The 15,208-nt window shown below is 34.7% G+C and overlaps 1 protein-coding gene across 1 annotated transcript; it reads right to left on the bottom strand.

The window, feature by feature from the left end:
* Positions 1-6,570: 6,570 nt before the first annotated feature.
* On the bottom strand, positions 6,571-8,855 carry LOC127865902 (early activation antigen CD69-like). Its single transcript, XM_052405961.1, has 2 exons — positions 8,664-8,855; positions 6,571-6,948 (listed from the first exon to the last, which is right to left on the bottom strand). The coding sequence occupies exons 1-2, from the start codon at positions 8,853-8,855 to the stop codon at positions 6,628-6,630; spliced, it is 513 nt and encodes a 170-aa protein (XP_052261921.1). The 3' UTR covers positions 6,571-6,627.
* Between the last annotated feature and the right edge of the window lie 6,353 nt (positions 8,856-15,208).

Raw genomic sequence — 15,208 nt, 5'->3', positions numbered from 1 at the left:
TACATTTTACATTTAAGTTATGACGTTTAGATCATTTCCTTTTGGAACCAAACACTATACATGTACATTTAGTTTTTCCAAGGTGTAAAGACAGTTTGTTATTCACTTACCATTTACTACAATTTTCAAGTTCTTTACCCAAAACACTACTGCTGATACTAGGATCTTTGTGAGAATAAAGGATGACACTTTCATCAGCATAAAGAATACGTTTACATAAATTAAATAATCATAAATCACTAATATTGTGGCACTTCTGTCCTTAAGTTATCTATTGGTTATCAAAGTTCGTTTAAGTCGCGTTGTGTAATTTTTTGTTTAGACTTAAATGTACCAGGTTTGTAAATTGCTCATCAGTTTGTAAAATAAGGCAACAAGTCTTTTTCTAGCATATAACAACTTTTATGATTAAATGTTCGTATATATATTGTATTGTAAACGTATATTATTCTTATAAGTATGTAATTCTACTTTAAGAAATTGAGACAAGAAATAATCAGTAAAGAAATGAACGAGATACTCCAACACAAAATATAATCCGTCCAGAAAACAAATGTCCGTCTCAAGCACTTTCCCGTGAAGCCAGAAATTGGGAAGTATATTGTGCGATTCTCTATCGACAGTGGCTCAGCTCGACTAGAGGTTCTAACACAGTCCTTTTTATACAAAAAAATGGTAACCTTGGCGTCGACCCACTTGTTTTAAGGAGTAAACAGCCTTATCCATTACTTTGACATAAGCTGATAACCATAAAAAATATAACTATAAACGGGTTATAACAATGTCTATCACTTTCTGGTCGTTAAATTATTTCTTACTATTTAGGCTTATTTAACCTGTTTATATAAGCTGTTTATATAAGCAGTTCGTGTATAATTAACACTATGTTGAACGCCAGATAATGGTCGAATGTACGTCATTGTTCTCCACTATGTATTTCGCCAGTGACCATGCATCTCTAGTTACTAGGACAATGATGACTAAACAGAAAAAGTGTTACAATATCCTTTATCAGTTTTAAGACATTATGAAACGGATATGGGTGTGACAAGTAACAAGAACCATACACATTTACATCACAGAACATCTGAAATCTACAATTACTGGATATAATATATATGTTGAAAGTTGATAAAAAGAGGGCAATACAAAAGAATGTACAAAAGTAGAAATAAAGCCAAAACAACATGTTTACATTGTTAAGATCTATGCAGCTGTTGGCAATAAGAGAACAATTACCATTCTTAACTTTGAATTTTGCTAGTGTAAATACATGTATGTAAATCAGAGCGCAAGAATTTGTTTCCTGGTCACTTTGAGCTATATAAGTTTATTAAGTGCCCAATGTTTACACTCAGTGAATTTTTAAAACCAACTTATATGTGCTAACAAAAATGACATATTAAAATCCTTTCACCTGGTGGTGGAAAGGTAATGGATCAGCCCTGTTTTAAGTGTAAATTGGTTATACCAATAGTGTGGAGACACCAATAACACCAATAAACCAATTAAGAATACAGTTTTGTATGCCCCAGTAGCGTGGCATATAGCTTTTTAACTGTCCGTCAGTCTGTCTGTCTGTCAGTCTGTCTGTCCGAAAACTTAAACATTTCCTTTAACTTTTGCAATATTGAAGATAGGATATTGATATTTGGCATGCATGTATATCTCATGGAGCTGCATATTTTGAGTACTAAAAGGTCAAGGTCATCCTTAAAGATCAAAGGTCACATATACGGCTTCAAAGCGGCGCTATAGGGGGCATTGTGTTTCTGACAAACACATCTCTTGTTTTTAAATGAAAAACCACATATTTGACATTGTGTATACATTTTAAAACTAAATTTTCCGCACTTTGAAACAACTTGTTTAAAAGGCACCAACAAATGCTCCTCCATCCCCTTTGCACGCTAAACAAAGAATCTGTTGTTGTTTTAAGAATATTTCAAAATGGGCAAAAGTCAGGGGCAAAACTGTCAAAATGCCCTTGAACAACTCTGGTGACATGCGGCTGTAGTATGTTTTCTCTGTAAGTTTACAGCGAAACACATAATGTCATCATCATAAATGTATAGCTTAGAATTTATTTTATACTACATGTATATAAATATGTTATGAGGTCTTATCTATACAAATTTACCTGGATGTTTATGAAAAACACCATCTCCCTGTAAAGAGAGAAGGCATTTGTTCACCAGTAACATTTATATGTTCAGTAAATTGCAAGCAACAAACATGAAAAAATCAGTTACAAGTCATCGTGTTTTTTAAGAGTTTAACTTTGCTTAAGTAATAATGCATCAATGTTGATTCTGAAGAAAAGGGGTAATCATGTATGCCTAAACTGTTCTGCTGTCCAGAAGCAAGGACGTCATTTACAAGCTAAACAACATTTATAGTGTAAGTTACTTAACAATCTCAAATGAATGTCAATTCTAAGTTTGCTGTCGTATTCTTCCCTCAATTTATAGATGTTTCTTGCATAATTGAATGTTCATGTCCATGGATCACAATGTATATAGAAACAAACTTTATTTTGAATTATTTTTCACAGTTATTTATTTATTATTAGTTTTATTTTTATTTATTTTTACACTAAAGCAAACATTAACATTTATCTCAAAATGAATCATCCTCTAAAGCCCCCGATGGGAATCAAACCAATACCTCTTTCCTCTGGAGAGGAAAGTATTCTATCTTAAAATACATGGGCATGTAAAAGGAAACCTAGCAATTTCAAAGGGACCTTTTCACAGATTTAGACAGGTATTGAAGTTTGTTATTAAATACGTTAACTTGATAAGTAAAAGTTGGAACAAAATACCTCAATAAAAAATAAACAATAATAAATTTAAAAAAAAGGAAACAAGTCTTCCTTAACTGGGCTCGATCCACTGACCCTTGGAGTAAAAGTCAAGTGCTTAAACCAATGGGCCATCAGTGCTCTCAGATAGTCAGTGGTTTATTTTATACTTTAATATAACCAATCCTTGTAATGTCACACAATCTAACTAAAAAATAAGAACTCTCAAATTATTTATTTCATTAAATGCTATATTGATAAAGGGTTCGACTAAAATGCGTATATGACTCATATCCGCGGATATGACTGAAAAGTGCGGATATGAACAGATAACGGTTTTTAAATGCGTTTTTTTTTTTTTTTGATATGCAGATCGTTCTATAAAAAAACAACACTATGTGCATGTGTAATGTTAAAGTCAAATGAATTTTAAAGTGTTTTTCATTGGCATTTTAATTACAGTAACTCCCAATTCATATCCGCGAATATGAACGACCGGTCACCAATTACGAAAGCAAAATTAATACTGAAATTGAATCTGTAAAGCCGATATTTGTTCGATTATTATATAAATTCATATTGTCTATATCTTCCGACAAGTACAGACTTTATTTCGCAGGATTTGAATAGTGAATGTCTTCATATCTGCAATTTTCAGTCATATCCGCGGATATGGGTCATATACGCATTTTAGACGGACCGTTGATAAATGCAAACAGTGGATCTAAACAGCTGCAATATAAAAAAAACAAGAATAAAATTAATTGAAAATATAAAAGTAACCCTCAAATGGGCTCGAACCATTGACCCCTGGAGTAAAAGTCTACCGATTAGACCACTCGGCCATCCATGCTCATACAATGAGAGATGTATTTCATACTTTATCAAGTTTATGTAAGCAATCCTCGTAGTGTCACAAAATATAACGAAAACAGTCGATTTATTTTTTAAATTAACTCAATGTCAATACTGGCATCTTTAAATTTTAACAAGTTTGTAAGTATGTCGTGGGAACTCACAGATCTACATTAGACTATTACTTTAATAATGTTTTCTTGAAACAGACGAGCTAAAAACACACCCATTTTAATTTTTTCTCTTTACGAGGCGTTTGAACCGAGGGGGCCGCCATCTTGTTTTCAAAAGTAGTTCCAAATCCAATATGACGGCTTCTTTCGTACATCAGAGAGACGGTGTGATGTAGCCCACTGTCCGAAGCGTTCAGATTGTCATATCATGGCAGTCAGGTTACAAACTAACATTTTTCATGGGGCAGCTGGATAACCAGTTCTAAATGCAAATACTTATGCCCGTAACTGACAACTGCCTTATGTCTCATAGGTGGGGATATTTGCAATAATTCAGCTGTCTGCTGTATTCCCCAAAGGGGTTCTAAGAGTTGCAATGAGCCGTCTTTTGTCCAAAGGTGCAAAATTTGAACATTCTAAGAACACTGATATTGTAAAAACTTATCAAAGATTACTTGTCTTAAGCACAAACACATGCAAATGGTACCATCAGAGCAAGAAATGAGTGTTTTTTATTTACTTTGTTATTCTTTCGTACGCTCTATCCACCATATTGGGATACTGTCGTAATGTTTCCGACTAAAAGTGTCGCTATCGGTTAGGTCGCAATCCACCCATGCACATCATGATATTTGATGTAACCTAAGTCGATAACGATGTCGAACAGATGTCGAATATTTACACTGTTCCAAATTTCAAAATGAAAAGGTCAGCAAGAATAGTGTGTTGAAATATCGTCGTGTGTTTTAGGTTGCATGCAAATGATAACGTCCGCAGGCTGCCAATCAGGTAAATTTAATGTGTTTTTGAAGTTTATTCATCGCTTTCCTTAATTGGTTTCGAACGACGTTTGTTTAGTGATGCGCACGAAATCTAAATCTGTGCGCAGAACTGCGATTGTGTTTAGGAAGGGGTACATGTGTACTCACAGAACCGCCATAGCAAAAATTATCAAAACCCATTGGAGTTCGTTTAAATAGGGGGGATGGAAGAGGAAATGAATGCATGAGCAACCCATACACAAGTTATGCTGCTTGGCCATAAATCGAAAAATTAATCCTCAGATTTGTAGTCAAGCTCTCTAGCAACTGAGCTAGCCGACCGTTGAGGTTTTATAGAAATGATTTAGTTAATAAGTCTTTATAAATGACACAGGGTCATGATTTGTACATACCTAGCCAAGGACTCAAGCAAGAGATGTATCAATCTTAAACAAGAATGGTTATCGGTATATACAAGATGAGATCCAAGTGAGACTCCACACTAAAGCGCTCGTATAATAGAAGGTCTAAACTTTCTTTAATATTTGTGATTCTCAATCTTTTTTTATAAATGTTAAAGAAATTGTTGTTGAATACGGTTCACAGTACATGGTAGGAGTATAATTTTTTGAGACTTGAAATTCATTAATGTGCATTGAATATTAAAACTAAAGACTTATTTCTCCGAGATGAACACATTTTTGTTCAAATAATGGTAATAATCTACTGTTAACCCCACATTAAGATCGATCTCAGCGAAAGATCGGTTTACGGCAATGATATTTTGAAGGATTTGATGTAAACTAAAACGCACTCTTTTTGTCATTTTAGGTCGCCGTGAACAACAACCATCTTCTGGAATACCAACACATGCTGCAACCACTGGTAAAAAATCTCGTTTCGGAGAACAAGCAGTGACGTCAGATCACGCTAGTTTGCTTCCAGGGACGTCTCAGGCAACACTTTATAACCTTCAACATCACATCTACTGGTACATGGAAACATAAAAATCGTGTGCATAATAATACGTCAGCCATAGGAAGATTTACATGATATAAGGAGCTGTGCGACTAATTCGGTTCTAATTAAAATAATTTGGTAAATTTTAAAATAATTTCATCGACATTATGGTCAACGTGAGCAATCAAGCGGACAACAATTAGAATGCTCTCATAGCCGTAAGTATTGTCTTAATACACGTCAGTATTGTCTTAGTACACGTCATTATTGTATTAATACATGTTAGTATTGTCTTAATACTCGTCAATATTGTCTTAATACACGTCAATATTGTCTTAATACACGTCAATATTGTCTTAATACACTTCAGTATTGTCTTAACACACGTCAATATTGTCTTAATACACGTCAATAGTGTCTTAATACACGTCAAAAATGTCTAAATACACGTCAGTTTTGTCTTAATACACGTTTATATTGTCTTAATACACGTCAGTTTTGTCTTAATACACGTCAATATTGTCTTAATACACATCAGTATTGTCTTAATACACGTCATTATTGTCTTAATACACGTCAATATTGTCTTAATACACGTCAGTATTGTCATAATACACGTCAGTCTTGTCTTTATATACGTCAGTATTGTCTTAATATACGTCAACTCAATTGGCGTTAATTGTACGCTAGATGTGTATCCAATATTCTTATTCAGTTGTGTTTGTGCACATGCTCATGGTTTTATTTTAAACTATAGCCATAATTCAGTTAGATATTCATATCTCTATTTTTAAAGGATATTAATACGGAACGTAATATATAAATCGGATTTCAGTACCCTCAGTTTACACTACTTAATGCACGGAAGTTATGGTATAAGTCTCTGACAACATTAATTGTTCTTTTGTCAAACAGTTTTTAAAAAGGAAAATAACTCAACACATGTGATGGTACGATGCTTATATTTCTTTAAAAATAACTAGAATTTAGCTATAGTAAACTTATTTTGAGACTGTACATTACAAAAACACCTTTTCATGTAATGCATGCAAACGTTTGAAATTTGTTTGTAAAGCTAATATTCACAAAATGACCAATTTTTCCAACTGCAAGATTCATCGGTCAACCGTCCAGACCAACTTTCAAGACACGCTCCACTGCCATCTACCAAAGGAGAAGGCGTCACGACCGCCCCGGATAGCCAGTTCCAGGTCGTCCCATTTCGCTTGCCTCCTACCCAGAAGTCCCATTTTCCTATCAGGTTGTACATTCTGTCCATCTTGGCTGTGCTGTCAGCGATGGCCAAGCTGCTTCCCAGACTCTGACAGAAGTTTCTAGCCTCGTCCCATGTTTTTTCTTCCAAGATTCCAACAAAAACATCGGCGGGAGGATTGACCTGTCAAATAGAATACATATTATAATATTAATTATTTGAAAAACGTCTATTCGGTAACGTATACATTAAATGTTTAGGTACGAAGTTTGTAACTGAGTGGCCCTGTTATAAAATACGACACAAGGGAGTGAAAACACTATTCAAATGTTAAATTTTGAATTGCATGATCGCCTTTCGCAAAGATCTAAAGCCATTCGATGATTCGCAAGTATTGTCTTTTAAAAGCCAATAATACTTCACTGAACGTATGTAGTCGTTATTCATAAATATTTAGCAAAATATCACCAAACGAATACTATATTAAATACATGCGCGTTTGTTTTTCAATCATTTTCGATTTAAAATGATATACAATATGTAAACATCTTATTATTTTCATCTAAATTACCAAGTAAAAGGCTTTTCATTTCTATAGAAACTAAATGAAACAAATCATAACACTTATTGTTCCAATTATGTCAAACAAAATAAAACATTAATATTTAAATAAAAGCACGTACCGGTAGATGTAGATTAAGAAATGCATATATATTAAGTTCCAAACAATACAAAGACTGTATGACTCCATTCGGATCGTGCTCTGTAAAAAGGGGGTTAACTGCATGCGCGTAAAGTGTCGTACCAGATTAGCATGTGCAGTCCGCACAGGCTAATGAGAGACGACACTTTCCGCCTAAACTGGATTTTTTGCTAAGAATATACATTCTTTAAACGAAAACTACCATAAATGTAGAAAGTGTCTTTTCTTATTAGTCTGTGCGCACTGCACAGGCTGATCTGGGACGACACTTTACGCTCATTCATCAAACCCTCTTTTCACAGAGCGAGGCTCATTTCTTTGGATTAATACAAATGGTATACAACGTTTCACCTTAAAATAGTATTTTAATAGTAATCGTTACAATACTCGCGCGAGCACTTTTTACTGTCCCAATCAGAGACGCGTTCAGCTGAATCGGAAAGGCTTGATCAGAGTCGGTAAATGAATAAGTAAAACACGGGCATTATTAATGCATCATACATGTATGACTGTATAAAGAGCCATTTGTCAATATCGAGCGGCTTTATATCATTTTAGTTTGAACCTTCATTTTAAGCTCGATAGCATGTACAACCTATGGCTTATTTAGACGCACATGAGTCCGTTTACTTTGATAAGCCAGTAACTGATATATTTGATGAAGATCAAAAGAAGCATAAGGCAATATTACATTTAAAATATTCTCTTTTGCTAGTAAAAGGATATCGATAAACTGATATCGAATATGAATAACAACTGAAATCCTAAAAAGTTTATAGTGCATTAGTCTGCAAATTTTAGTTTTCAAGTTGTGTTTACTTTTATGTTCAATATTTAAACTATATTTAAAAATTGGTCAATATTAATTTAGTCTGCTGTTTTTTTTTATTAATTCCAGTTTATGTTTAATTAAGAACACTTATTCATTATAATTTGGTAAACAACATTAAATAGACATTACTCCAAAGCACACTTCTCAATGGTTTAACATTCATATCATTGACGAAAAAACACGGTAAAACATATTTCAAATATTTCTTATGGATAGGAAATACCCCAACAATGAAGAAGGTGTAATCGAGAATATTCTTTCTGATTCTGATAGCAATATATGTGTGTGTGAATATATAAACATATCGATACGATTTACGTTCTGTTTAACAAACATGTAAATAAAGTGTAAATGTAAGTTTACCTTTTTGTACAGATTTGAACCATTCACGAATTTCAGCTTGGTAGAGATCTCGTCCCTTAGATTGTACAGGTCACAGGTGCCTGAGCCCGTTCCATTGTCCTCATACTTCAGAAACAAACAGTCGTCACGACAAAGCGCAGCGCAAACCAACAATCCACTGGCCGATAAGCTCGACATCTCCACATATGGCATTTTTATCGCGTCAGAGACTCTCATAAACTGTGATGTCCATGCCGCGCTTTCACATATGGCAAATAACTGCACCAGAAGCATTACTTTCGTCAGTTTTCCAAACATCTTGATGCTCCTCTTGCTTTAGAGAAAGTGAACAGCTCACATTTCCAATAATGCGACAAGCGCACTTGGAACAAAGCTACGTAATGCAAAGGTCATTTTCCATTGGGCTGATCAGACATTATTGTTTCACGTGACATGCAGCAGGCTTTTGATTGGACTTATTACAATTTAATATGCAGACACGTAATATCTGATACATAGATACAAATAACGTGAATAATGCCATTGAAAAAAAACGAATACGCTTAAGTCTTGAACTGCACATTTCGAAATACAAGAAGTCGTATAGATATTGCAATTGTGACTAATCAATTTAAGAATTGCTCTTAAACAAAACATGTAAACATCATAGCATACGTTGTTGCATTAAATGGCTAAACAAATTCATACTATATAATAAGTAGCTTTTGTAAAATACATATTTGACATTTCTTATGATATTGGAATAACAACAACTAAAACGTTCATTCATATGTATTTAGCTTAAATATGATAAAACTCGAGATTTCAACATTCAATTATGTGGATCAAACATGTCGACAAGATTATGCACATGAACGCATCTGTTCACCAAATGAATACACGCACCGCAGTTCTAAAAACAGTGTAACATTGTGGTTATACTTTAGCTACTTCTATTATTGGTACTGCTACAACTTATAACCACTGCCTCTACATCTATTGGTAGTGGAACAACTTGTTCAACTGCTTCTACAACTGTTGGTTCTGCTACTTCTTGTTCTACTACTACTTATAGTACAACTGCTATACCTATAGTACTACTACTTGTACAACTGCTTATATAGTTAGTGGTAGTACTAATACTTGCATAACTGCTTCTACAACTATTGGTAGTAGTTCTACTTGCACAACTGCTTCTACAACTAGTTGTATTACCACTACTTGTACAACTGCTTCTACTACAAGCGAAAGTACCACAACTTATAAAACTACTTCTGCAACAAGTGGTAGTACTACTACTTATACATCTGCTTCTATAACTATTGGTAGTACTACTACTTGTACAACTGCTTCTACAACTAGCGGTAGTAATACTACTTAAACAAATACTAATGCAACTAGTGGTAGTACTTCTACTTATACAAATACTTATGCAACTAGTGGTATTATCACTTCTTGTACAACTGCTACGACAACTATTTGTAGTTTTACTACTTGTACAACTGCTTCTACATCTAGTAGTAGTAATACTACTTCTACAACTGCTTCTACAACTCGTGGTAGTACCATAACTTGTACAACTGCTACCACAACTATTGGTGGTACCATCACTTATACAACTGCTTTTACAACTAGTGATAAAACCACTACTTGTGCAACTTATTCTACAACTAGTGGTAGTACTACTAGTTATGCAAAGGCTTCTACAACTAGTGGTAGTACCACTACTTGTACAACTGTTTTTACAACTAGTGGTAGAACCACTACTTAAACAACTTCATCTACAAATAGTGGTAGTACTAGTACTTATACAACTTCTTCTACTACTAGTAGAAGTGGAACAACTTGTACAACCTTTACTAGTACATTTGGTTCAGCTACAACTTGCACAACTGCTTCTATAACTAAAGGTACTATTTCTTATGCAACTACTTCTACAACTATTGGTAGTGTGGTTTGGACAGAATGTTTGTCCTTTAGATGAGTTATGGCCCATTCATTTTTTGCAGTTAAAATATATGGGCCCCAAACAGAATGTTATTTTCTCCTGTTTAACTGCTTTTCCGAATTGACTCGAACGTTCACATGTTAATAACCTTAGTGTGAAGGAGATCGCAAAGGAAAGAATTGTATCTGCGACCGTGTTTGTGGATGTCTTTTGTAATTTTAAATATTTCTTAGTATATCTAAAGATGATTTTCGTGTCCAAATAAGCCTGTTTGGACCGCCAGTTTATGTTACACATTTAGGAATAATTTTTATGTACCCATGTATGTTGGTGATTATTTTTTTGTCCTAGGTGTTCCACTTTTCAATCATTCAAACGATAAACTAAAGCCCCATCGCATCTCATTCTTTGCCGTTCCAATGCGTTGAAACACGAGTTAAGCCATTTTTTATAAATTTATGTCGTAGTGTCCTGCATAGCATCTGCAATTGAGCAGTCGCCAAATTATCGATCGCTCCGCCCACACAGTCACGTGGTATTGTGATTGGAAAACTCCGACAAACAGATCGCAATGATGGCGGAATAGGCGGGTGAAATCGTATATTTTGTAATGATGTATCAGGCTATTTTCTACAATATAAACTGTTAAAGCCGCAAAATAAACTAAACTGCTTTGTGAAACTTTAATACAATCATATATGCTGTAGAGAAAAAGTGCGTAATCAAAATAAATGAGTAAAAGAAAGACTGATTATCAGAAACGTTTCATATACATATATAGGGAGCTAAATAAAGATCCCTTGTAAAACTGAACATTTACTATATTATAATATTGGATTTGTATTAAACGGCCTTAGGCCAGCATTTTTTAATTTTCTGTTTTACGGGAGCGACCGACCCTATTTTTCGACAAATACAAATAAAAATAAAAGTCACTTTCTTTTTTTTTATTTACATATCACCCGCCGACCTGGTATTTTATCCTAAACTTAAAATAAAAATTCGCAGTTTGCCGAAAGTGTTGTTCAAAATTTGTTTTTATAATACGGGTTGTTTCGTTGTGCGCAGTCGACGTGTAAAGCGTCAGCGATTTTCATTGGCTATTGCAGCCAATACCACACGCTATTAGCCAATCGGTGAGTACTTAACAAATGATTTTTATATTGCATTTCGGAAATGGCGGATTTAAACAACAATGAGACAAACGTAGCGTATTTCAAATTTAAAATAATTAAAAACGGAACTGAAACTATCTCAATAAGAAAAGTAAATCTTCTGCACAGAATCGTTGACATCATTCCCATATTAAGTAATACAAATTTAAAAATAACTAGCGTTTTTGCAGACGATGCAGAGGTGTCGCCATCGATAACAATTAACATTCGATGTGTTGAAAAGTTTTGGGTAGGTTTAATAAACATGCATATTTATTAAAATGTAGATCCTGTAATATTTTTATTGATAAACATCAACATCCCAAAAATGTCCAAGAAGTACTACTTTACGTTTCTTTATGATGAACATGAGTACTGGACCACATGTACTTGCATCAATAATCCCATTCCCCACCCACCCATATATATTCTTCATTTAGAAAAACGTATGCAACACAGCTGCTGAAGAAAATGACATTGTGTCCGAATGTTCATATGTAGGTCAAAGTCACCAGAAAAGGCGTATAGTATCCAAACCTATGAATTACATTATTTTTTTTTTTTTTCTTGACACAGTAGTATTGTGAAAATACTGAGCTCAAGCCGGGGATTGAACCCACGACCTCCAGAGCGGTAGTCTGACACTTTAACTAAGTCGCTAAAGAGCTAGCCCAACAGCAAGGCTGCTGGAAGTGACCTTATTTCACTACACTCCTCCCTCTTTTAATGTTTCAAGGCCCAGACACGCCCGCTACAGCATGTCTTGCATCCGCATGGTCCTCCCAGAAACCATTAAACAGCTCAGACCCATTCCCGCATTCACAGTTCTTTTTTGCCTCGTCGACTTTAATGTGAAAATACTGAGCTCAAGCCGGGGATTGAACCCACGACCTCCAGAGTGGTAGTCTGACACTTTAACTACGTCGCTAAAGAGCTAGCCCAACAGCAAGGCTGTTGGAAGTGACGTTATTTCACTACAGTAGCAAATTAACTAATTTAACATGCTTTTTTATTGGCAGTGGCTAGTCGTATGGCCCCGTACGGGTAGACAAGAGGCTAGCCGTACGGCCCCGTACGGGTAGACAAGAGGCTAGTCATACGGCTCTATTCGTATAGCTGTTCCTATAGAGATTGTCTAGCCGTACGGCTGTTTTGACACAAAATATATGGAATAATTATTGATCTACGTGCAGATTCCGAAATTTCTAGCCTTTAGACTGGCTCGTGTAGTCGTTGTCACGGAATTTGCAGTCTGGTTTATGTTTCGTCGTTGTTGGAAATCCGATTCGTAAATAGTATATAAAGGGTGTAAACAAGTGAGCTATGAAAATGTAAATTTATTTCGCCAAACAACAATTACAACAATCAATAGAAATCAAAGTTATGGAGTATATTAATACGCATTGTTCATGCAAATATTAAATGTATACAATAAATATATAGTAAATAATCTTAACTAAGTCAATTAAAATTGAGATATCACAATGAGAAAAGTTTATAACAAAACAAATAAAAGGAAACTTTTAGATAATATCACTTGATAAAAGCATATACAACTCGAAGTTATATACCCTATTTTCACAATATGAGGCAGCATTTCACGACAAATAATATCGACTATGCAAACAAATAATTTTGTAACTTGTACTAATTTCTATAGTAATGATGCAGTGGCAAAAAAGACGCTGATTAGACATTTAGAATTGCATACTTAACACTGTATACATGTCAGGTTTTTTTTTAGAAAAAGGGAAAGACGCTGGACGCTGGGTAAAAGGGGAAAATCGAGCGCGAAAGAGACATATTTGGGGAAAAAATAAAAACTGTTCATTTCAATGTCTATAACTCACATACAGACTTCAGGTTTTTTTTAGAAAAAGAGGCATATCTCTGACCTTTTTGTTTTTAAACACATGAACAAGTATGATATTAAATTCAAATTCCTAAATAAAGTTGCAGGTGTAGATCTAATAATGGGAAATGTTTTCAACTGGGGCCGGGGAACGATGTCAATATTATGATTTCAATTTCATGATGAATGGGTTGACGATCTAGATCTGCTACAGTATTGGAAGGGAAAGGTGCGGCAGCTGCCGATTGTCTACTTTCACTTTCACAATAATCCGACAGTATTAATCGATGTTGATTACATCCACCTCCGAATCCTGCTGGGTTTCCACGTTTTTTGATAATTCATTCTTAAAAAATGCGTCAACGCAATTAATATTTTCCGAGTTCGAACGTTTTATTTTGTTCGTGTATGAACGCCAATTGTGAGACCTTTTTCTGTTTTAACGTTTATATCTTGGCTTTCACATAACCCGGATGAAAATTCGACTGGTTTCCGGTAATTAATTGACGAAACACCCTTCTCGCGCAAGACCGGAATCCAGTAAAAAAGTCACACGATTAAAACGATTAGTTGCCCGGTTTCCATGACATAATTTAAGAGCTATATATAGAATCACTGGGATTCCCAGATTTGAGTGTTCGTCGGGAGAGAGAGAGAGAGAGAGAGAGCGAGATCGTTGTACATGGTACAAATTGGATCAGTGTCGACTTCCCAAAAGAAAAAAACACATTTCTTTGAGGGTAAAATATTATATTTTGGTGAAAAATTATATTTTGGGAGGGGAAATTGTATTTTTAGGGGAAAAATTCTGGTAGGGGAAGACGCCGAATATCGGCGTCACCTTCTTAGTAAAAAAAACACCTGCATGATGATTTTTTAGAGATCGCCATGATAAGAAACACTCCAACTCCTTTAATATATATCAAACCTGCCATTTAGCAGAAGTATGCCCCTTTAATATTGTACTTTTTGTACTTAGACATTAAAGTTGAGGTTTTCGGCCAACAACAGGTACCTAGCCATGAATTGCATTTTGGGCCAGTGGGGTCATTGTTACTTTAAATATTTTTCCATATTCTCTTATTATTCATAATATTTAAAAATAATATATGTTACCAATCAAACCGATTGTGAAATAATTACACATGTGCATGCAATTATTATAAATGTCCAACCTTTTACTCTCTGGATTTTCTATGATAATTTTTGCACTCATGTAAAGTGACATTTACAAATACAAACGTTAAATTCATTTCGATATTGATTTTGTTTTGTGAGATGTATTGTTGTCATCAAACATGTTGTTTTCAAAAAATGATTTTTGATAATTATTATGCCCCCCCCCCCCTTCGAAGAAGAGGGGTTATATTGTTTTGCACATGTCGGTCGGTCCGTCTTTCGGTCCGTCCGTCCACCAAATGGTTTCAGGATGACATCTCAAGAATGCTTAGGCCTAGGATCATGAAATTTCAAAAGTACATTGATTATGACTGGCAGATGACCCCTATTGATTTTAAGGTCACTAGGTCAAGGTCACGGTCAAGGCCACGATTGGGGGCATATGTCTCCCACTGCGGAACACTTGTTGCATTTGTATTTTAAATTTTGTAAT

Source organism: Dreissena polymorpha, chromosome 1 (assembly GCF_020536995.1).
Source record: "Dreissena polymorpha isolate Duluth1 chromosome 1, UMN_Dpol_1.0, whole genome shotgun sequence".
NCBI lineage: Eukaryota > Metazoa > Mollusca > Bivalvia > Myida > Dreissenidae > Dreissena > Dreissena polymorpha.
Note: the sequence above shows the minus strand (reverse complement) of the source record. Positions and strands in the feature narration are given on the sequence as shown.